Genomic DNA, 23,521 nt, shown 5'->3' on the forward strand with positions numbered 1-23,521 from the left:
AAGCAGGCGGGGAGGAGGTGCCAGAGTGTGGCGGAAGCAGGCGGGAAGGAGGGGCCAGAGTGTGGCGGAACAGGCGGGGAGGAGGCGCCAGAGCATGTCGGAAGCAGGTGGGGAGGAGGTGCCAGAGTGTGGTGGAAGCAGGCGGGGAGAGGCGCCAGAGTGTGGCAGAAGCAGGTTTGGAGGAGGCACCACAGTGTGGCAGAAGCAGCCGGGAAGAAGGCACCAGAATGTGGCGGAAGCAGGTGGGAGGAGGCGCCAGAGTGTGGCAGAAGCAGGCGGGGAGGAGGCGCCAGAGTGTGGCGGAAGCAGGCGGGAGGAGGCGCCAGAGTGTGGTGGAAGCAGGCGGGGAGAAGGCACCAGAGTGTGGCAGAAGCAGGCGGGGAGGAGGTGCCAGTGTGTGGCATAAGCAGACGGGGAGGAGGCACCAGAGTGTGGCAGAAGCAGGGAGGGAGGAGGTGCCAGAGTGTGGCAGAAGTAGGCAGTGAGGAGGCGCCAGAGTGTGGCAGAAGCAGACGGAGAGGAGGCACCAGACTGTGGCAGAATCAGGCGGGGGAGGAGGCACCAGAGTGTGGTGGTAGCAGGCGGGGGAGTAGCACCAGAGTGTGGCGGAAGCAGGCGGGGCGGAGGCACCAGATCTTGGCAGAAGGAGGTGGGGAGGAGGCACCAGAGTTTGGCAGAAGTAGGCGGGGAGAAGGCACCAGAGTGTGGTGGAAGCAGGCCAGATGAGGCACCAGAGTGTGGCGGAAGCAGGTGGGGAGGAGGCGCCAGACCGTGGCGGAAGCAGGCGGGGAGGAGGCGCCAGAGTGTGGCGGAAACAGGTGGGAAGGAGGCGCCAGAGTGTGGCGGAAGCAGGTGGGAGGAGGCACCAGAATGTGGCGGAAGCAGGTGGGAGGAGGCGCCAGAGTGTGGCGGAAGCAGGCAGGGAGGAGGCGCCAGAGTGTGGCGGAAGCAGGCGGGAGGAGGCGCCAGAGTGTGGTGGAAGCAGGCGGGGAGAAGGCACCAGAGTGTGGCAGAAGCAGGCGGGGAGGAGGTGCCAGTGTGTGGCGTAAGCAGGCAGGGACGAGGCACCAGAGTGTGGCAGAAGTAGGCAGTGAGGAGGCGCCAGAGTGTGGCAGAAGCAGACGGAGAGGAGGCACCAGAGTGTGGCAGAAGCAGGCGGGGGAGGAGGCACCAGAGTGTGGTGGTAGCAGGCGGGGGAGTAGCACCAGAGTGTGGTGGAAGCAGGCGGGGCGGAGGCACCAGAGTTTGGCAGAAGGAGGTGGGGAGGAGGCGCCAGAGTGTGGCAGAAGTAGGCGGGGAGAAGGCACCAGAGTGTGGTGGAAGCAGGCCGGAGGAGGCACCAGAGTGTGGCGGAAGCAGGTGGGGAGGAGGCGCCAGACCGTGGCGGAAGCAGGCGGGGAGGAGGCGCCAGAGTGTGGCGGAAGCAGGTGGGAAGGAGGCGCCAGAGTGTGGCGGAAGCAGGCAGGGAGGAGGCGCCAGAGTGTGGCGGAAGCAGGCGGGGAGGAGGCGCCAGAGTGTGGAGGAAGCAGGTGGAGAGGAGGCGCCAGAGTGTGGCGGAAGAAGGTGGGGAGAGGCGCCAGAGTGTGGCAGAAGCAGGTGGGGAGGAGGTGCCAGAGTGTGGCAGAAGCAGGTGGGGAGGAGGCACCAGAGTTTGGCAGAAGCAGGCAGGGAGGAGGCGCCAGAGTGTGGCGGAGGCAGGCGGGGAGAAGGCGCCAGAGTGTAGCAGAAGTAGGCGGGGAGGAGGCGCCAGAGTGTGGCAGAGCAGATGGGGAGGAGGCGCCAGAGTGTGGAAGAAGCAGGCGGGGAGGAGGCGCCAGAGTGTGGCAGAAGTAGGCGGGGAGGAGGCGCCAGAGTGTGGCGGAAGCAGACGGGGAGGAGGCACCAGAGTGTGGCAGAAGCAGGCAGGGAAAAGGTGCCAGAGTGTGGCAGAAGCAGACAGCAGCATAAAAGGGGCCGGAAAAGAAAGGCTGCTCGTAGGAGGGAATAAGCAACTGGGAGGGGCTCATGAAAAGTGATAAAAAAAAGGCTGGCACTCACCCCATTGCCGTGGCACTTGGCCACACACTGCTCCATCTCAAGGAAGGAAGAGTTCTGGCACCGGCGATCCTTGCACACCTGAAACACCAAAGTGGAAGCAGATTCTTAGAAAGGCACACAGGTACTGGCAACAGGTTGATACATACGTGCCACCTAAAACTGGCAGTAGGCCCATCTTGCCTGCTTACTTTTCTGCATCTCTGCCAGACCCCACCTGCCCTAAGTTGCATGTTTGATCTTACACCATGAGGCCTGTGCGGTGTCTGCTACAGGTGTGCACCAGAATGCATTCCCTCTTGAAACCCTACTCCGACTTGAACCCCTACTGCGTATCAGCTGTGATGACTCTTTAGAAATACTCATGCGTGCACACACGTTACATATACAGGTATAGATGGACATAACAGAAGACACGCTCTCTGGCTACACTAGGAGGGGGACGGAAGCAGGGGATACGCTGGTCTAAAGTTAGATGCTGTGATGCTGGAAATGCATCAGGGGACAGGGCCTCTGAATCCTTGTCCTTTACTGCTTTTTATCGTGTGTTCTGTCGTGTTTTCTGCCCAGGAGTCCATGTGGGACTCCTGGCAGTGCAGCTATCTCTTTTGGTTTGGTGAACAGACCCATGGGATACCCTTATGGCTCCCATGGGTAGGGGTACAACCCTGTGCCCCTAGTGTATGTTTTTGGGCACCTGTGGGTGGCCCACAGAGCAGGGTATGGGCTGGTGGCAGCTCCATGCTGAATTTGACAGGTGCTCTGGGTGTCCTCCATTTTGGGATACCCAGGCCATGCAATTGGGATCAGTTGATTCCTGATAGGAAACAAGATGGCCCCTGTGGCCTCTTGCTTTCTATTGCCTGTTACCTTGTTTTCCCAAAGTCCTGGGAAGCCCTGACTCTGTCCCTTCCCCCTGACTGGCTGTTGGGTGGAAGTTCCATATATGGTGTTGTTGTGAAGGCCCAGCTTGACTGACTGGAGCCTTCCCAGTGACTGTATGTTGTGGGTACCTCCTGTGGGTGGGACCTGGGTGAATGGAGTGTGTGACCAATATACACTCCTTGTTGTGGTTGTCTGGTTTCTGGCATGAGAGACAAAGACTGAGACAGCCCTGCCCGAAACTGGTCTGAATGCAGTGTGTAGTGTTGAATGGCTGGGTACTTGTCCCAATCCACATTCCTTGTTGTGAGTGTCTGAAAGGGAGGAGTGTGGCCTGAATGCACTGTGTGCCTGATTGGCTGACTGACTGCATGAATGCCCTTCTGTATGATTGGCTGCTGAGTGTGTGCCAGCAGTGTGGATGAGAGACAGAATAGTATATCTGGGGACTTCTCACCACTGGTAATTGTTCAGAAGCGTTCTGGAGCTGAGTCTCCACTCTAAGAGTAACTGGAACTGCTGATCCTCGACGCCCAGCTGGAAGAAGAAGACTTGCTGATGCATTTGCTTCGACCGATCCGAAGGCTGCCGAAATCGTCGAAGACTGACCCGAGAGAGGACCTGGTAAGGCGCCCTCTTCCCCTGCTCTGAGGGACCATCGAGCACAGCTCCATCTTCGCCGAAGCGCCCTGGAAGTCAGACCCTCGAAAGGCTGCCGACCCGAGACAGGACCGCCGAGGAGATCGAAGTGAAGCACCCGGACATCGCCGCCGTCGAAGTCCATTGCCGTCGACCAGGGTTTGCAGGTTTGTGTAACCGCTGGAGGCCTGTCGAAGTTGTGTTGCCCAGCCGTGGGAACCACTTGACGCCGTGCCGCCGACGACCGGAGCCGTCCGCTCCTTGCCTAAGAACATTTGAATCGAAGGACTCCCTCGTCCGCACCGTCGACCGCTTTATCCTGCCGGAGAAAGTCGAGGACAACCAACGCGCCGAGGAGAAACCTACCGGTGGGTTTCCCGCCACCCGAAGACCACAAAGACTCGAACGACTCGACGCCCTTGCTGGGCCCCCGTCTCCACAATCTTTGCGGTCCAGAACAATTGTCATCGAGGTGCCCCGCACGCCTCTGCCTTGCAGGACACCGACGCTCCGTCGTCGACGAGCACCGCTTGGATCGAAGCTGCCGCCTCATCGACGCCGTTCTACCCTGTTTGTTGTCAGACGTTCGACGCCCCGTGTCTCCCGCTTGAAAGGGAAGGCATTCAAGAAGGGCCGTCGATTCCCCGCCGCCGAACGCCGAGTTCCTCAACGCTTCTCGATGCCTCTCGACGATCCGTGACTCCCGCTTGAAAGGGGGTCGCTCAAGAAGGATCTGTCGACGCCTCTTCGAAGAACTCGACTCCACCAGGTACATTGGGGGGGAAAAACATTATAGGAGGGAATAAGACTTGCAGAACAATATATGGACTGGGCTTGTGCCATACCTTTATTTTACAGGTTGCCCAGGTGGGGGGATCTCCACACAGAACTGTGTCTAGTGATAGGGGCCAGTATTCTGCCTATTGCTCAACCATCTTATTTTCTCTCCTCTCTCTATTGCTGGTTTCACTCTATTGATCTGTGTGACATTGTTACAGTATTGTTGATGCACTTTAATGAGATCTAATACAAAGGGTGGTACCACTTTAGAATTGTATATATTTGCCATTGTTGATTTTCCTAAGTACAAAGTGAGTTATTATGATAAGTGTACATAACCTTGAATATTGATTATATAAAGACTGTGTTCTAACCAATACAGTGTGTGGACATTCCTTTGTGGAGGCATGGGGACTACACTGTACTTAAGAACCAGCCTGCATCACCTCCTGAGAAGCTAGGCCTTGATTGCTCGACCATAGCTACCGAATAGAGAATCTAGGCTGAGGTCCTCTGTGCCTCCCCTCTACCATATAGAGAGCAGAAGTACAGACCACCCCCTACCAGTCTTTACACTGGTGGCAGCGGTGGGATGCTTATGGTTTTAAGAATCAGTGTATAACCGTGCCACTTACAAAATATCTGCACTTTATTAAATTAAGGTTTAGTTGTGTACAAGATAACTGCATTACAAACAATGGAGTCTATTGCAAATGGCAAATTGACTCGGATGAGCTTGGAGGCTCTCCAGAGTGCTTGTGAAGCCAGGGAGTTAGACTTTGTGGATAAGTCTAGGGCTGAGCTGATAGCTGCCCTGGTGGACTACCAGACTGATGGTGAAACTCTTGATGAGGGGGGGAATGCAACCAATGAGGACTCTGCCCCTGGAGTTTCTGCTGAATCTGTTTCTGGGAATGCCGCCATTCCTGCTGCCTCTGTTCCAAACCCCAGCAATTCCTTGGAGCTTGAGTTATTAAGGATGAAATTGGCCTTTGAATACCGCAAGTTGGAAATAGATGCTGAACTTAAGAAAGAGGAGTTGGCTCAACAAGTGGAGCTCAAGAATAGGGATCTTGAACTCAGAAATAAGGACCTTGAACTCAAGAGCCAGGACACTGAATGTCAGAGAATCCAGCTAGAGAAAGCTAGAGTGGAGACTTCAGCTAAAACCAGTGAGAGTGTCAGGTCCCCAGCCACCAAGTTTATGAAAGATTTGGTTGGTGTATTTGTGGAGGGTTCAGATATCCTCCAATGGATTGAAGCGTTTGAAATGGCTTGTGCGATTCATGATGTTGATAAAAGAGATTGGGCTAAGTGTTTGTTAAGCAGAGTGCCTCAAACTGGATATGACTGTATTCTGAAGCTGAGTGTGGAAGAAAGGGGTCAGTATGAGTGTATGAAGTCTGCTTTGATTGCCAAGTTTGGCAAGACACCTACCCAATACCTTAAAAGGTTCAGGGATTTTAAGAAAAGAGAGAATGTGTCTTGGGTTGACTGGGTGAGTGCTGCGCACATGAACATGATGGGGTGGATTGATGGATACAAGGTTAAGACTTTAGTTGAATTGTCCCACCTCTTGTTTTTTGAGCATTTTTCTGAAGCCTGTTCACCAGAGCTGCGTCAGTATGTGGCTGACCAGAACATTTTGGACCCCTTTAAGCTGGCTAGGTTGGCTGACAAGTGGGTCTCCCACCGGGTGTCCCCTAAGGACTCCAGTGGGAAGGACAAGGACAAAGAAAAGGGGGCCTCTCAGAAAGCTGAGGAGTTCCACAAGCAGTCACAGTCGGGTAAACCTAAACCTTCCTCTCCCAAGACCCAAAAATCTAGTGGGGATAAGTCATCTGTGGGTGGGAATAAGAGTAGTGGTCCACCTGCTGCAAAGCAGGCTCCCAGTGGTTCCCGTACCGTACCCCGCACTCCTGGCACTTGTTGGGACTGTGGGGCTCTGGATCACAGAAGGGGTGACTCCAAGTGTAAAGGTAAGGCACTTGGAGTACAGGCTGTCAGCCTGACCTACCCTTACCCCGTGTCTGAGGTGGAGGCCACTGTCCTCCCCTCCTCTACCGGGATCACATTTGGTGCTCCGGTAGAGATTTCCTTAGTGTCCCTTGGGGCCTGGGACCAGTATGCAGAAGTACTGGCGACTATCCCACAGAAGACCCATAGGTTTTTGAGAAGTGTCCTCTTGAATGGTCAGCCTCCTACTGGTTTGAGAGACACTGGGGCAAGCATGACAGTGGTGGACAGGACCCTGCTCAAGCCAGAGGACTATGTAGGTGCTCCTCTGTGAACCACCAGGTTAGCTGGTGGGCCTCCCAAATTATCGCCTGTAGCCTTAGTCACACTCATGATTGGAGACAAGACATCAAAGCTTCCTGTCCTGGTTCAGGACAATGTCCCTGCTAACATTCTGTTAGGAAATGATCTAGTAGAGTTGGGGTTGATCTCGGATGGTCTTCCCATGACTGCTGCTGCAGTCACTAGGTCACAGGTGACACCGGGTCTGGCTGTGAGTCAGGTACCCGAGCCAATGGCGAGGCCTAAGGCAAGAAGAAGGAAGACCAAGAAGGCCACCTCTGTGGAGGGAACACCTTCTCTTCCTACTGTTCCGACAGCACCCATTGGGATCCATGCTCCGGACGGGCTGGGTCCAGTGGAAAACCCAAACTCAACTCCTGTGGGAGAAGAGACAGAAGACTCTCCTGTGGGAGAGGTTCTCAACCCGGAGGATCATCCCGACCTTCAATGCTTGTTAGCTGAAGGGGGACCCTCCCGGGCAGACTTCTGTAAGGGACAGAGAGAGTGCCACTCTCTCGAGGGACTGAGGAAACAGGCCCTGTCCCAGGCACAAGGAGAAGTGCCTAGGACATTCCGGATTTATTGGGAGGGTGAGCTCCTTGTTAGTGAGCCCACTAAGCCTGAACCTGGTGCCCTCAAGAGGTTGGTGGTACCCCAGGTTTACAGGCCCTTCCTACTGCAGTTGGCGCATGAGGTACCCTTGGCTGGTCATCTTGGGACCAAGAAGACTAAGCAGAGGCTCTCTGCCCATTTCTACTGGCCACGGATGGGAGTAAAGGTGGAGTCCCACTGCAGGACCTGCCCAACTTGTCAGTTGTCTGGCAAGACTGGAGGCAGTGTCATTGCCCCACTGCAGCCATTGCCAGTGGTTGGCACACCATTTGAGAGGGTGGGCATCGACATCGTCGGTCCCCTTGACCCTCCCACTTCAGGTGGACATCTGTTCATCCTGGTCTTGGTAGATCATGCCACCAGGTACCCTGAGGCAATACCCCTTCGGACTGTTACTGCCAAGGTGGTTGCCAGGGCTCTCCTGGGCATTTTCACCCATGTTGTATTCCCCAAGGAGGTTGTCTCTGACAGAGGATCCAACTTCATGTCTAGTTACATGAAAACCATGTGGAAAGAGTGCGGGGTAACCTACAAGTTCTCCACCTCTTACCACCCCCAGACCAATGGTCTGGTTGAGAGATTTAATAAAACTCTCAAGGGCATGCTAGGGGCTTTGGAAGAACCCCTAAGGAGGAAATGGGATCTCCTCCTGCCATGCCTGCTTTTTGCTTACATAGAGGTACCTCAAGAGGGTGTTGGTTTCAGCCCCTTTGAGTTACTCTTTGGACATCCCGTGAGGGGGCCCCTCGCCTTGATCAGAGAAGGCTTGGAAGCCACCCCTCCAGGTCCCGCCAAGCAAGTGGGGGACTATGTGTTAGGCCTCAGACGGAGGATGACACAGATGATGGGTCAGGCAACAGCAAATCTCAAGGCCAGCCAGGAATTGAATAAGTACTGGCATGACCTTAAAGCCTCGCAAGTGGATTGGACTCCGGGACAGGAAATCCTTGTGATGGAGCCTACCAAACCTAGAGCTTTGGCAGACAAGTGGACTGGACCCTTCAGGATCATCTCCAAAATGGGCGAAGTCAATTATCTGGTTGACATGGGAGCCTCTGGGGTAGCCCCTCAGGTATTCCATGTCAACAGGTTCAAGCCTTTCCACCGGCGAGCAGAAGTCTCATGTCTCTTGCTAGCTTCAGGGCAAGAAGAGGATGAGAGTGAGCCCCTTCCTGATTTGCTGCATAGCAACCCTCAGGATGGCTCAGTGGAGGGAGTACATCTCTCTCCGGATTTGGCAACAGAGGGCCTGCAGGGCTTTGCTCCAACAGTATGCCTCTCTGTTTTCACTGACGCCAGGCCTTACACCATGGTGTAGGCATGAAATTGACACTGGTGACAGTGTGCCTGTCAAAAGCAGGTGCTACCGTATGTCAGATACCGTCAAGAACCACATCCAGGCTGAGGTCGCCAAGATGTTGGATCTGGGTGTTATTGAACCCTCAACCAGTCCCTGGTCCAGTCCAGTGGTCCTTGTCCCCAAGGCAAGTTCCCAGGCGGGTACCAAGGATTGGAGGTTCTGTGTGGACTACCGCGAAGTCAATGCCGTCACCAAAACTGACGCGCACCCATTGCCCAGGGCTGATGAGCTCGTGGACACCATAGGTGCTGCCAAATTTGTGAGCACCTTTGACCTTACCTCAGGCTATTGGCAAATAGCTCTGACGGACCATGCCAAGGAAAAGACGGCCTTCTCAACACCTGAGGGACTCTACCAGTTTAGGGTCATGCCTTTTGGGTTGAAGAATGCCCCTGCCACCTTCCAGAGATTGGTCAACCATGCGCTCAGTGGGCTGGAAGCCTTTTGTGTGGCTTACTTAGTCGACAATGCCGTCTACAGTTCCACCTGGGAAGAGCATTTGACACATCTGGATAAGGTGTTGCAGGCCTTGAAAAGGGCTAACCTCACTATCAAGGCCACCAAGTGCCAGATAGCTCAGGGGAAAGTTACCTATCTTGGTCATGAGGTAGGAGGGGGTCAAATCCAACCCCTCTCCAGTAAAGTACAGGATGTACAGAACTGGGAGACTCCCACTACTCAAACCCAGGTGAGAGCCTTTTTGGGCCTCACTGGGTACTATCGCAATTTCATGGCAGACTATGGAACCATAGCTGCATCCCTGACAGCTCTAACTTCACCCAAACAGCCTAGGAAGGTTAATTGGACAGAAGACTGTCAGAGGGCCTTTGATGGCTTGAAAGAAAGTCTGTGTAGGGCACCTGTGTTGTGTGCGCCTGACTACAGCTGACCCTTTATCGTCCAGACGGATGCCTGCGACACCGGAATTGGAGCTGTCTTGTCCCAGTTAGATGACAAAGGGAGAGACCATCCTATCATAATCATCAGTAGACAACTCAAGGGTAGAGAACTTAGGTGGGCTACTGTTGAAAAGGAGTGTTTTAGCATAGTTTGGAGCCTTAGGCATTTTAGGCCCTACCTTACGGGGTCTACCTTCAAGGTCCAAACAGATCATAAGACCCTGAAGTGGCTTATGCAGATGAAGGGTGAGAATCCGAAATTGCTCAGGTGGTCCATTAGCCTGCAAGGGCTAGACTTCACCATAGAGCACAGACCAGGGAAGAGTCACGATAATGCAGATGGCCTTTCCAGAAGGTATGTGGACTGTCTGGATGAGGGTGTCTATCCCGTGGGAGATTAGACACCCTCCACCTCAGTCTGGGGGTGGCGACTGTGATGCTGGAAATGCATCAGAGGGACAGGGCCTCTGTATCCTTGTCCTTTACTGCTTTTTATCGTGTGTTCTTTCGTGTTTTCTGCCCAGGCGTCCATGTGGGACTCCTGGCAGTGCAGCTCTCTCTTTTGGTTTGGCGAACAGACCCATGGGATACCCTTATGGCACCCATGTGTAGGGGTACAACCCTGTGCCCCTAGTGTATGTTTTTGGGCACCTGTGGGTGGCCCACAGAGCAGGGTATGGGCTGGTGGCAGCTCCATGCTGAATTTGACAGGTGCTCTGGGTGTCCTCCATTTTGGGATACCCAGGCCCTTCCATTGGGATCAGTTGATTCCTGATAGGAAACAAGATGGCCCCTGTGGCCTCTTGCTTTCTATTGCCTGTTACCTTGTTTTCCCAAAGTCCTGGGAAGCCCTGACTCTGTCCCTTCCCCCTGACTGGCTGTTGGGTGGAAGTTCCATATATGGTGTTGTTTTGAAGGCCCAGCTAGACTGACTGGAGCCTTCCCAGTGACTGTATGTTGCGGGTACCTCCTGTGGGTGGGACCTGGGTGAATGGAGTGTGTGACCAATATACACTCCTTGTTGTGGTTGTCTGGTTTCTGGCATGAGAGACAAAGACTGAGACAGCCCTGCCCGAAACTGGCCTGAATGCAGTGTGTAGTGTTGAATGGCTGGGTACTTGTCCCAATCCACATTCCTTGTTGTGAGTGTCTGAAAGGGAGGAGTGTGGCCTGAATGCACTGTGTGCCTGATTGGCTGACTGACTGCATGAATGCCCTTCTGTATGATTGGCTGCTGAGTGTGTGCCAGCAGTGTGGATGAGAGACAGAATAGTATATCTGGGGACTTCTCACCACTGGTAATTGTTCAGAAGCGTTCTGGAGCTGAGTCTCCACTCTAAGAGTAACTGGAACTGCTGATCCTCGACGCCCAGCTGGAAGAAGAAGACTTGCTGCTGCCTTTGCTTCGACCGATCCGAAGGCTGCCGAAATCGTCGAAGACTGACCCGAGAGAGGACCTGGTAAGGCGCCCTCTTCCCGTGCTCCGAGGGACCATCGAGCACCGCTCCATCTTCGCCGAAGCGCCCTGGAAGTCAGACCCTCGAAAGGCTGCCGACCCGAGACGGGACCGCTGAGGAGATCGAAGTGAAGCACCCGGACATCGCCGCCGTCGAAGTCCATTGCCGTCGACCAGGGTTTGCATGTTTGTGTAACCGCTGGAGGCCCGTCGAAGTTGTGTTGCCCAGCCGTGGGAACCACTTGACGCCATGCCGCCGACGACCGGAGCCGTCCGATCCTTGCCTAAGAACATTTGAATCGAAGGATTCCCTCGTCCGCACCGTCGACCGCTTTATCCTGCCAGAGAAAGTCGAGGACGACCAACGCGCCGAGGAGAAACCTACCGGTGGGTTTCCCGCCACCCAAAGACCACAAAGACTCGAACGACTCGACGCCCTTGCTGGGCCCCCGTCTCCACAATCTTTGCGGTCCAGAACAATTGTCATCGAGGTGCCCCGCACGCCTCTGCCTTGCAGGACACCGACGCTCCGTCGTCGACGAGCACCGCTTGGATCGAAGCTGCCGCCTCATCGACGCCGTTCTACCCTGTTTGTTGTCGGACGTTCGACGCCCCGTGTCTCCCGCTTGAAAGGGAAGGCATTCAAGAAGGGCCGTCGATTCCCCGCCGCCGAACGCCGAGTTCCTCGACGCTTCTCGACGCCTCTCGACGATCCGTGACTCCCGCTTGAAAGGGGGTCGCTCAAGAAGGATCTGTCGACGCCTCTTCGAAGAACTCGACTCCACCAGGTACATTGGGGGGGTAAAAACATTATAGGAGGGAATAAGACTTGCAGAACAATATATGGACTGGGCTTGTGCTATACCTTTATTTTACAGGTTGCCCAGGTGGGGGGATCTCCACACAGAACTGTGTCTAGTGATAGGGGCCAGTATTCTGCCTATTGCTCAACCATCTTATTTTCTCTCCTCTCTCTATTGCTGGTTTCACTCTATTGATCTGTGTGACATTGTTACAGTATTGTTGATGCACTTTAATGAGATCTAATACAAAGGGTGGTACCACTTTAGAATTGTATATATTTGCCATTGTTGATTTTCCTAAGTACAAAGTGAGTTATTATGATAAGTGTACATAACCTTGAATATTGATTATATAAAGACTGTGTTCTAACCAATACAGTGTGTGGACATTCCTTTGTGGGGTCTTGGGGACTACACTGTACTTAAGAACCAGCCTGCATCACCTCCTGAGAAGCTAGGCCTTGATTGCTCGACCATAGCTACCGAATAGAGAATCTAGGCTGGGGTCCTCTGTGCCTCCCCTCTACCATATAGAGAGCAGAAGTACAGACCACCCCCTACCAGTCTTTACAGACGCTACATCAACATAAGTGACGTTTCATGCAACCATGCTAGTGGGTAAGGGTTGGCTGAGAAAGGTGAGCAGATGTGCCCAGCAAAAAAGAATGGCCACATGTTACCCCGCAACCTCCTCTAAACACACGTGTCATCTCAAGTCTGCTTGCTTTAGGGTAGGGGACTGCAACATGTGGCTGTCCAGATGTGTTGGGCTAGACCCCCCCATCAGCCATAACTAGCATACTAAATGCTAAGGGAGAGGATGGGAGTTGGATCTGGAGAGCAACAGTGCTTCATAGCGATTGTTCTGCCAATGGATGTGTCGGATCCTGATACTTGACGTATGCTCTTATGATCTCCGCTTGCTCGTTGACCTAACCTATGTCCTGCCGGTCTCGTCAAAGGGTTCAGGATGATGACCTTGCAACCCGCTTTGGAGATATGGCTCACAGACTGGACCCAATGTAACATCGGCGGCCTGAGGAAAAGACCATGAAGGAAGCTAGAAGAACGTATCGGTAGACAGGGCGCCCCCTCACGACGAATCTTACACAAGGTGATGAAACATCTCTTCAAAGAACTTCTCAAGAAGCCCAGGATCTCACCGACGGAGGCTGCGACTGCCCATCGCTCCCGACCTTACACCCACTACCTCCCTTCCCACCAAACCATTGCCCCTGATTGGAAGATAGTGTGTCCCAATTCTGTTCATAAATTTGTATCGCACTACCCCCATCCCAATCCTGTGCAGTGCCCTGTGGATTCCCAGCTAGGTTTGAGCTACATCCAACTCAATAAATGCAAAAGGATTGCATAAGTCTTATTTGGCCATGCTGATTAATCTACTATTCAACATATTATTCCCCTTACTGCTACCGCGTCACACTGTTTCACACATAAGATCATACTCCAGATCCATTTAAATTTGCTGACCGCAAATAACCTTCCTTCTTTGGAGCATTTTTACATGGCTTTTATCTGCACCAAAGGCTTGACTTTGCCCTGTAGCTTAGTTCCCACCTCACAAACGAATCTCTCTGCAGCTTTTGGTGCTGTGCATCGCAAGGTTCTCCTCTGACACTCCTGGATCCATGGCACAGTCCTTCACTGACACCCTTACCTTCTTGGTAAGAGCCCCGCCACATCAATCGGGCAAGCTACTTCATCGGAATCCCGGCATCACTAGTGGGCTACCACCAATGGCGCCCATTCTCTTCAACACTTTCCAACATGCCAACATGCTAAAACATGTATGGCGATGCCACCCAAACAGCAGAGCATTCAGAGGGTCGAGGGCACATTGGAGACTACAGGTCACTGCGGGACCCCTTTGCAAATATGGAAATAGGCAGCTTCAAATTGGCTGCAGAGAAAGTCTTGTGAATCGTGTCAACACTGTTTCCCAAGCCCTGAAATCTCGGCTACCACAAAGGCATGTTTCTGATTCATGCATTTACCCATGCGTCTGCATGGTTTGGTTACAAGGACGAGTTATTTACGTATCGTGGCCTGAATAACCTTCTCGACGAGTCTAGTAACAACAAAGAGCTGTGCGGGCAATTTTTGATGATAATTCTGTTACCACTGTATCTTTGGACGGAAGCGAATTCACTATCAATTTTATTGCAACACCAAATTCCGAGATTTGAGGAGAAGTGGAGGATTCAACGCGAGCATTTGCCATCGGGTAAACCCTCCACTTTACCTCCAAATATCAGATAAATTACCACTTGTGGTAAAAATCACCATGGACTCCAGAAATGGGGACAAACACCCCCTTACCACCACTCACAGCTCGGCTCTCAAAGCTGACAGAGCGAGTGGTAGTAGCAGAAACTAGATGGCTAAGAATTCTGCAGATAGGTCATGGATGTCCTGCCAAATTCTTAATGAGGATCAACGGGCGGTGAGCAGGTTCTGTGTCTCAGTCGTAGGCAGAAGAACGCCTGGCTCCTCAGCTTTCAGACTGCAAGAGGGTAACTAGTGGAAGGAGCCATAGTAATTGTAATTGTTTTTTTATAACGTGCTTAATACCCAGAGGTTTCTAAACGCGAACCCGGGGATTGGACCTGTGTTTCTCCCTGTCGTCTTGCTTCCAAGGCAAGACGTTGCCCCTGAGCTATCCTCTTGAGCCATGCAATCATGCAACACAAGCACATTAATTGCTGTGCCGAATTACCTTGCAGGATTGGTGGGCCATCATATCTTATGCTTTATTTATTTATTTTATTTTATTTATTTGTTTCTACCGCTGTTATGTGCTATGTTATGTTGATTTATACCATGCACCGCTACCACCTGAAGCCTGTCTCCAGGCGCTCTTGCTTAGATGCATAGTCTATCACGTTTTGGGAGATGCTTGCTTGGGGCGTCCTGCCATTAAGGTCTAAGGAACATTGGCAGGAATTCGAATGGAGTGACGTAGAATTGGGCAGAATGAGCTTTCAGCGTGGGCCTCCTGTGGTGTGGTGTGGTTGGGTGGGAAGTGAAGGGCAGGTAGGAGGGGGGGTTCTGGATAATGGAGATATAGGATTCAGTAGATGGGAAGAGGGGATGCACACTGATCTAATGAGCAGGAAGAGGAGGATAAGGAGGCCATGAGTACAGTGGAATCGTCTTACCATTCCTGGCCCACACTTTGTGCCTGTTAACACTAGCCCAGGGTCCGGCATATCCCCCTGCTCGTCCTGCGTGGAGTAGGTGAAGGTGCCTCGACATTTCACCTCGCGGCCTTCGAAGCGGATGGTGGTGTCCATGGACACGGTGTTGGGCCCCTTGGGTCTCGCGGCCGAGCTCTGGCACTGGATCTTCCCACACATGGCGTCCCTGAAAGGAATGTGAAAAGGGACACAGGAGGAACATTTTTGAAGTAGAAAAACATTGTTACTGGGTGTGTGCACTATGCATGCATCAAAGTGACGTCTGTCAGGCTTCACAGGTTAGAGCAGCGGTATTCAAACGTTTCATGCCAATACCCCATTTCTGCGTATATTTTCTATTAAATTCAGTCAATGTATTCCCTTTTCGAAAAGCCTTGCGGCCCCCGCCTCCCTGGCGATCCTTTGGGCCCCCCACCCACGGTCGCCAAGCCCACAGTTTGAAGACCAGTGGGTAGAGAGAAGCATAGTACACGATGACAATCGACAGTCGTAGTTGCATACTAAGGAAACGCTGTCTACCCATGCTCCACAATGTGAGGCGGGCCTGCTGAGGTGATGGGCGGCCATCTTTGAATGGGTTGTACCCCGAGGGGAAACTTACAATAAAACATAGGGTCCGTTCCTTGGTTGAATAGCACAGAGAGTGGAAATGAAAGAAAGACAAGGAAGATAGTAACTAGATCATTCTAGGACCATTGTGCTGGAAATTGAATGCTGTTGGGACAAACGGCCATGGGTTATTTCATCTTCTATGTTCTTAACAGTTTACCTGCCATGTCCTTCTTACTCCTCCCTCCCCCATGACTTCGATCCATAACTTTCATCCCCCTCCCCTTTATAGGCATAAACGGGAATGCAGCTGTTCACATATTTACTGGGGGCATGCTATTGCTACGGAAACAACCAGATATGTAATTTAATATGAAAAACTAAAACTGTTTAAAAAAAGTCACACTGTAGTAAATAAATCATTACTACTGGTGGCAAGGTCTGACAATACAGGTATATATAGTGTATGAAATTATCTCTCTGTCGAAAAGGTTGAAGAGTGTTCTTAACGGATCAATGGGGATTTCTCCATTCCTTTCCATTTCTATACAGGATACAACATTCCACGCATCACTGACACACATAAGAAGCAAACTTAAGAAGACGTGTGCCACCGGGCGGTACTTTATAGTCTTGGTGCCAAACCCCTGACTACAGGTGGACCTGACTCACTCCAATCACACAGTATCAATGTTTCAATACTGTCATGTGACATTAACATGTGTTTAGTTCTTTGGCTTGGCTCTATTGACTCTGGGAACATGTCTATATGTGCATTGCATGTGTAGAGTCTTCGGCCTCCTGAAATTCCTGACTGCCAGGAGGGGAGACAGTATTGTGATAAAATGGCCAACGGGTAACTTTACCATTATCCTGGGTCTCCATCATAAGGAGGGGACGTGATACTGTGTTGCAACCTGCCTCTCTGACGGCTAATCCACCGCTTTTGAATTGGATCAACATTGTTGATTTGAATGAACACAAGCTGGTATCATGGACCATTGGTGGGGTCGGCCATATATTCACTAACTGCAAAACGGTCCCGTACCTGTTGAACTATAACATCATTCTGTTACAGGAGACATGGTTTATCGATTCTCCCCAGTTGGACAGTTGAAGATTCTGTCTCTATGAGTAAACATGGTTAAAACTCGAGGGGAGTAACAATTCTTTTAGCCCTAATCTCCTTTGCTCACCATGAAATAATCCTAAATACTAAATTTTGCCTGACCATCAAATAGTTACAATCCAAAGAGACTCTTTATATAATAAACTGGTATAATGCAACAACAGTTTTGAAAAGAGATGGACTAGTTGAGATGCCACATTCTCTGCTTCCCAATACTTGGTCGATAACTGAATGTGTGATTCCTGGTGGAGGCCCCAATGGCAAGGTGGGCAATGGCCCAGGAGACCTGTTTTACAATGTAAATGAAGACGCATTACAGGGAGTTCATAGTCCTATTATGTAAGACGGTTGTGTAGATTTAGAGGGCCTGATTTCCCATCACATGTAAAGAGGCTGAAATTGCACTTCTTGCAGTCATCAAGTCTGGTACTGGCCATGTAAAAGAGATCTGGCGAGCCAGAAAATGTCACGTTGATTCACAGAAAAAAAGGAGTGCTGTACTGCTTCAAAGGACCTGGGTGATGGATCATGGATGTTAGGACTGGTTTTCTATACTCTGGCCTGGTGGGCAGTTGTATAGAAGGCCAACCTATATTGTGACAGGACAACTCTGCGGAGCTGTAGCCAAACTAGTACTGGTAGCAGTGACAGGCGGTCTAGGCTAAGTTCTTCAGAGGTGGTGAGCTTGTAAAGGGTCCACAATGAGTTTACACAATGGAATTCACAGATTACAATTATACAGGATGTATACAAATAATTTTTTATTGGCCAAACAGACTATAGAAAAATGACTACTTTTTGCCCATTAGGTAAGGTTAAGTTCCACAGATTTGTAGATGCAGGAGAAAATGCAGGTAGTGTCTCTGGGGTGCACTGAAGGGTTCTAATTATCAGAATTAAATTAGCTAACAGTAGTAGCCCCAACTTTCAGAAGTCTTGCACAAGCAAGTAATGGCAAAACCGATAGTGTTGGGATAAAGTTTATTATAAGCCCGTAGACATATGATTGGAGCTAGGGGTAGGAAAGAATCACTGTAACATACCATATGTCCTCCAATTCTTACCCGACTTGGCAGGACAAAGGAAGAGGGTCTGGGGTTGCTTATCCCGCCAATAGTCGCAGTCCTCGATTTGCATGGGTTGCAGGTTCTAGCTGATCTATGGTTGGTGTCTTTCACTGGTGCAAGGACTATTGAATAAAGAATGCAGTAAAACTCGATGCAGGACCCCTCTCAGGACTGGTCTTGGGTCAGGTAAGTGATTTCAGATGGTGGTCACCGCAGCAAGGCGACTCAAAGGAATCAACTGCCGTGGTCAGACTTTCCCTTCTATCTCAGATCCCCTCGATGCTGGGATGCTGAAATTCCACATAGTTGAGTCATGTAGGGCAAGCTGAGGGTCCACAGAGTTCCAGGTCGAAACTCGGAATGGCATAGCTCTCAACTCACACGCTTTTGGCGGGTGTCACCCGCCTTGTAAACAGCTGACTCACCCGCCAAGCCAACTTCACGCCCATTCGTTTCAACGGGCCTCTCACCCGCCAAAAATAAAATCGGGTGTTTTCACCCGCCTTTGCGACATAAATGGTTGAGAGCTATGGAATGGTGACATCAGTAGCACGGTAGCCCAAACTCTGGTCAGCCACAGGACGGTCCCGGGACAATTCCGATGGCTCTTCTTTGTAGGGTACCAACCAGATGTCAGGAATTGATGTTCCCTCCACTCCCAGGGTCGCAGCTCCTTGGCAGGACTGCTAAAGACTTCATTGAGACTGGGCTCCTCCAGGAAAGCAGCAGAAGTTGGTAGCCAGGCCTCCTTTCGGCAGGTCCCAGGTTTCTTCGCGGGTCTCACAGATGGATAGGATACTTGTCTCCTTCAGGTTTCTCCAGGATCTCTGAAGAATGGGTGCAGGTGTCCTCTTCTTATCCTAAAAGCCTGGTAAGAGCAGCCACCAATGACAGAAGTAGCCCACACGCACTCCAGCAGTGGTCCAATCATGTCTGATGCTGTTCTACATTGCTTGGGGCCCCAGTTGTTTTTTTGAAATGACACTCCCTTTGTTGTTGGACACTGAACTATAGCCAACTTCAGTCATGTCATTGCATTCATTTATAGACGTGACATGAACACAGAATGAATTATGTTGAGTTTTTACATAGCAATTCACATCTTGATTCCTCCCACTTTTAAGCACTGTAAATAAAAGCTGCTTTAAAATACCAAATGTCAGGTACCAAATGTACCATCTTGGAAGGATTAAGGACTGAGTTGCTACCGAGAAGCTTTGTACTTGCAAAGAGAGGCCTTGCCCTTTACCAGCAGGGAGCCTTTAACCCATTAAGTATACAGATGGTAGTTGATTATGTTCATATAAATGTAGTCCCCATGAGTTACACCTGTACTGTGATTTTGAATGATTTATTTTTTATTTTTGCTCGGTTGGGACGACGGGTGAGTTGGGGCTAATGTAACACTTTGCAAGGGTTTCTTTGGGGGAAAGGCACCTGGACCCATTCAGAAAAATTGCGCTTCCTGAAAGCTGCATTGTGTTGCCACAATGTTACTGTAACATGTATCATGGAAATGTATGTATGCAAGTTTCTTGTTAAGCAGGTTGCCTTCAGGACGCTTCACGGTTAAGAGTGGAAATGTGACTCGGGGGCCAAACCCGCTAGAACCATCAGCCCTTTATACCCTCCGTCATTATAGAAAATCAAACTTGGATGGGACAATCATGCAGAGTTACTGCGGGTGCAAGCTTTCTACAACCCTGGGTGATACATTTCCAGCCAAGAGTGTTCTCTTCTGCAAAAGGAACCTGACGGATAATGACTTGAATACAGAGCAAATAAAATGAATACAGCTTTGATCCTGCTCGAATCCTGCCAAATGTGACCCCCAAGGATTCACAGGTCACCACTTCCAAACTTTGATAACCCATGAATATTGTGGCTAACATTTGGTAGAATGAATGAGGTGAACCCCGACCCCCACGAATCACTATCCTGATCCCCACCCCCACCCAGCAACCCAAGAAATAAAATAAAATGTCTAGAAAATGTCAGAAGTGGGATCGCTTTATCCCCAAACTACTTTGCCTAGCGCGGTCTCTCATCTCACGTGCCATGTTTCCATCTGCACGGGTCTTCAACCTGCGGCTCTGTAGACGTTTTAGACCAGCGTTGTTCAACTCCATGCCTCGAGGGCCAGATTCATGTCAGGGTTTCAGGGTACCCCTCATTAATATTCATGAGATACAATTGCATACAATGATTCTAAATGTAGGCACATTTTTCCTCATGAATATTAATGAGGCATATCCTGAAACACCCATCAGGATCCTGGCTCTCAAAGCCTGGAGTTCCAATGGGCCTTCACCATTGTCTTTGTTGCCTGTGGCTGATTCGAGTTGTAGTGAAACATGTTGGGAGAGCCCAAGGTTGCAGACCCCTGTTCTACTGTGTTTGGTTCCTTCCAGTCAGTGCTCAGATCCACAACCATAGTCATGCTTTCCATTATGCCCCGATGAGATTCTAGTTGGCTGGTGAATCCACCTGCGACATATTGCATTGCTTTTCGACATTGCGCGATTAGTCAAGTGAATAAAAGTGGAAATTCTTCAGTCTAAATAGAAAGACCTAAACACAATAGAAAGCTCTAAATACAACCAAAAAGACTCCACACAAAATTCTAAAATGTAAATGGTACTATTTTTGTATTCGTTCAATAAACACTAAACAGCCCATCTGCCAGCAAATGCAAATGCATCTAGTGGGAAACATGTATAACTGGACAGTTGAAACCTCTAAGAGTATGAGCGAGACACCCACGTCAACTGCTCTCGGGCTACCCACCTCTTGTCACACTTCACAAACTGCCCCTGGCTTTTTCCACAGTTTCCATAACTGTCCCCAGCTGCATTCACATCTCGGAAGCAAGCATCGGGAGCCGGCCGCGCCCCTACAAGGGAAGAGAAATTTGGTTTGAGACTCTCAGGGTCACATTGCATACGTACACCACAAACTAAACCGCGTTCAAATAAAAAGAAACAATAGGGTTGACAATGTGTTGACGCCCTTTATAAAAACCCATCTTATTTCAAGGTACTAAAGAGGAATCCACATTATACTTGTATCAAACGAGCGCGTAACCTTTAAAAAGAACCATAACTTGTAATAAGAATAACAGACAAAGCCTGGTGGAAGTCGTTTCTCTGGGTTTTCCAGCGTGCACAGATTCTGCCCGACTGGCACGGATGAGGTCCTTGCTTGTGTTGATGGTGCTAGAGCTTGGCACAATGCCCACATGTTCTGAGGTGTGTGGATCTCTGCATTTGCACAGGTTATGTCTGGTTGACCGGTTCCACCCTATGCAATCCCAGCAATTCTATAAGGCCGGATTGGAATGGCGGTCGCCTACCCGACAATGAAGCATTTCCATCACATGCGTAGCGGAGAGCCAGATACCCCGCGTTTAGCTTCAGCGATTAAAAAGGCTGCAATGAGCTGAACAGCCTGCCGCAGTATCATGAGCTGAACAGCCTGCCGCAGTATCATGAGCTGAACAGCCTGCCGCAGTATCATGAGCTGAACAGCCTGCCGCAGTATCATGAGCTGAACAGCCTGCCGCAGTATCATGAGCTGAACAGCCTGCCGCAGTATCATGAGCTGAACAGCCTGCTGCAGTATCATGAGCTGAACAGCTTGCCGCAGTATCATGAGCTGAACAGCCTGCCGCAGTATCAGGTGTTGTCCCCGCCTTATGAAACAAAATCCTTCAACGTGCCACCTATGCCTGGGGTAGCCCACCTGTCCTCCTCCACAAGGTTTGGCCTTCAGCACCCATCATCCCAGCCAACGCAGTCATTGGTGAGGGGTCATGGGAGGTGTAGGCCAAATCAATTGGGAGCGTGACAGATGGTTGTGAAGAATTTCCTAAAACCGGCATCTCTGAATTTTCGCACCAATAGCTTTGCTGGGACTACAGGCATGAGAGCAGAACTACAAGGTGTCAACTAGTCACTAAATGGTCAAAACTGTATATTTAGTAATCAGCAAGCACAATAGAAACAGCACTTTGCCATCATTCCAATTGGTTCTCGTTCTTCAATATTTTCAATTGAAAGAACTTCTTAAAGTAGAAATGAAGGCTGGACATCACGAAGCAAGCAGACTGTGCTCAATCCGGACTCCACTTTATCAGCACTGGCCCAATGTTTACAGAAATGCTAGATGGAGGAGTCCTGCCTCCTCCACCAGTGAATCCCATTGCATTGGTGGTCCAAAAGAATTGCGAATGACCCTGAATTGCCTTGTATGGGTTTTTGGACTTGTTCTGAGATGGGTGAAGGCACATCTCTAGCGCTGCCACCATTTCCTTGGGTCAGATCGGGTGCCCAGGGAAAGTTGAGGTCTTCCTGGAGGGACAGTGATAGTTTTGGCGTGCTTTAGAAGCTCTTCTTGATTAAGTCTATACCTCCAAATTGTTTGGTGCTCTTCGTGATCTCCCTTGTGTGTTATGAATTATACGACTCTGGTGATCAAGCGGCAAATTATTTACGGATCATGTTCCCTGTTTATGTTTACAACTTGCATGCCCAGTTTAGCGCCCCGTTGTGGGTGGCGCTCTGCAATAGATAATGAAGATATGCGTCTGGACAAAATTTTCAATGAAGGTTTCGTTCTTTTTTGTGGGAGCTCAAGGGCGGGATCCATGGGTCTGTTATAATCGAAGCCCCTGTCCCCATTCGTATTTCCAAGGGTCTGTGGTTAATGAATGTATTTAGGGACTGCTGGGGGGGCATCACATAGGACTTTAATCGGAAATAACATCAGCATGCTGTGACCGGTTGCGTGTCGCGCCCCCACTTAGCCCTCGCGCAGAAGTCACCACTGTCTTCCTGCCTACGGGCCGCCTGGTGTATGAATAAGAGAGCTGCATTATGGGTAATCCTCTCAGGGGGACCCACCGGCGGCTCAGTTTTTACTCGTTAATGGGACTTAGTTTTAACCAGTTTCAAACTCAAGAAAAGAGATGTGCCAGCTCAGCTTCCACGTCACCTGGCACTGGCAGGGTTGGTGTCGGTGAGCGCGGCACCTCTCTTACCGCTATTAAAATGTTGCACCTGAGGCTCCAGATGTTGGCAAAGGCATTTTCCCTTTGTTTTTATCCAAATGCTTACAAACGTGGCCAGATGGGATGTTGCATTATTGGTGAAAGGAAGATTTTATCTGAAAAGAAGAAACATTTGAAATAAAATAAGAAAATATAATAATGGTGGGGGAAGTGAAAATGGCGTAAGTCAAGACAGTGGCACGCCAAAAGGTTGCTAGCTTGATATTACTAACAGGAAGTGGGGACAGTGGCACGCCAAAAGGTCGCTAGCTAGATATTACTAACAGGAAGTGGGGACAGTGGCACGCCAAAAGGTTGCTAGCTAGATATTACTAACAGGAAGTGGGGACAGTGGCACGCCAAAAGGTTGCTAGCTAGATATTACTAACAGGAAGAGGGACAGTGGCACGCCAAAAGGTTGCTAGCTAGATATTACTAGCAGGAAGTGGGGGAAGTGGCATGCCAAAAGGTCGCTAGCTAGATATTACTAACAGGAAGTGGGGACAGTGGCACGCCAAAAGGTTGCTAGCTAGATATTACTAACAGGAAGGGGGACAGTGGCACGCCAAAAGGTCGCTAGCTAGATATTACTAGCAGGAAGTGGGGAAAGTGGCATGCCAAAAGTTTGCTAGCTAGATATTACTAGCAGGAAGTGGGGGTAGTGGCACGCCAAAGGGTCGCTAGCTAGATATTACTAGCAGGAAGTGGGGGCTGTGACACGCCAAAAGGTCGCTAGCTAGATATTACT

The 23,521-nt window shown here is 50.5% G+C and overlaps 1 protein-coding gene and 1 long non-coding RNA gene across 4 annotated transcripts in view; one reads left to right on the forward strand and one right to left on the reverse strand.

The window, feature by feature from the left end:
- Nucleotides 1–23,521, reverse strand: part of LOC138516887 (disintegrin and metalloproteinase domain-containing protein 33-like) — a 629,971-nt gene that overhangs the window by 78,869 nt on the left and 527,581 nt on the right. For all 3 annotated transcript variants that reach the window (XM_069632337.1, XM_069632338.1, XM_069632336.1), the window contains exons 15-17: nt 20,514–20,619; nt 14,943–15,147; nt 2,038–2,115 (exon numbers count right to left, since the gene is read on the reverse strand). In XM_069632337.1, coding sequence (XP_069488438.1) covers nt 2,038–2,115; nt 14,943–15,147; nt 20,514–20,619 — 389 coding nt within the window. The remainder of the gene's footprint in view (nt 1–2,037; nt 2,116–14,942; nt 15,148–20,513; nt 20,620–23,521) is intronic.
- Nucleotides 1–23,521, forward strand: part of LOC138516888 (uncharacterized) — a 125,705-nt gene that overhangs the window by 77,382 nt on the left and 24,802 nt on the right. The gene's annotated exons all lie outside the window — the stretch shown is intronic.

Source organism: Ambystoma mexicanum, chromosome 6q (genome assembly GCF_040938575.1).
Source record: "Ambystoma mexicanum isolate Mex_15411 chromosome 6q, UKY_AmexF1_1, whole genome shotgun sequence".
Classification (NCBI taxonomy): Eukaryota; Metazoa; Chordata; class Amphibia; order Caudata; family Ambystomatidae; genus Ambystoma; species Ambystoma mexicanum.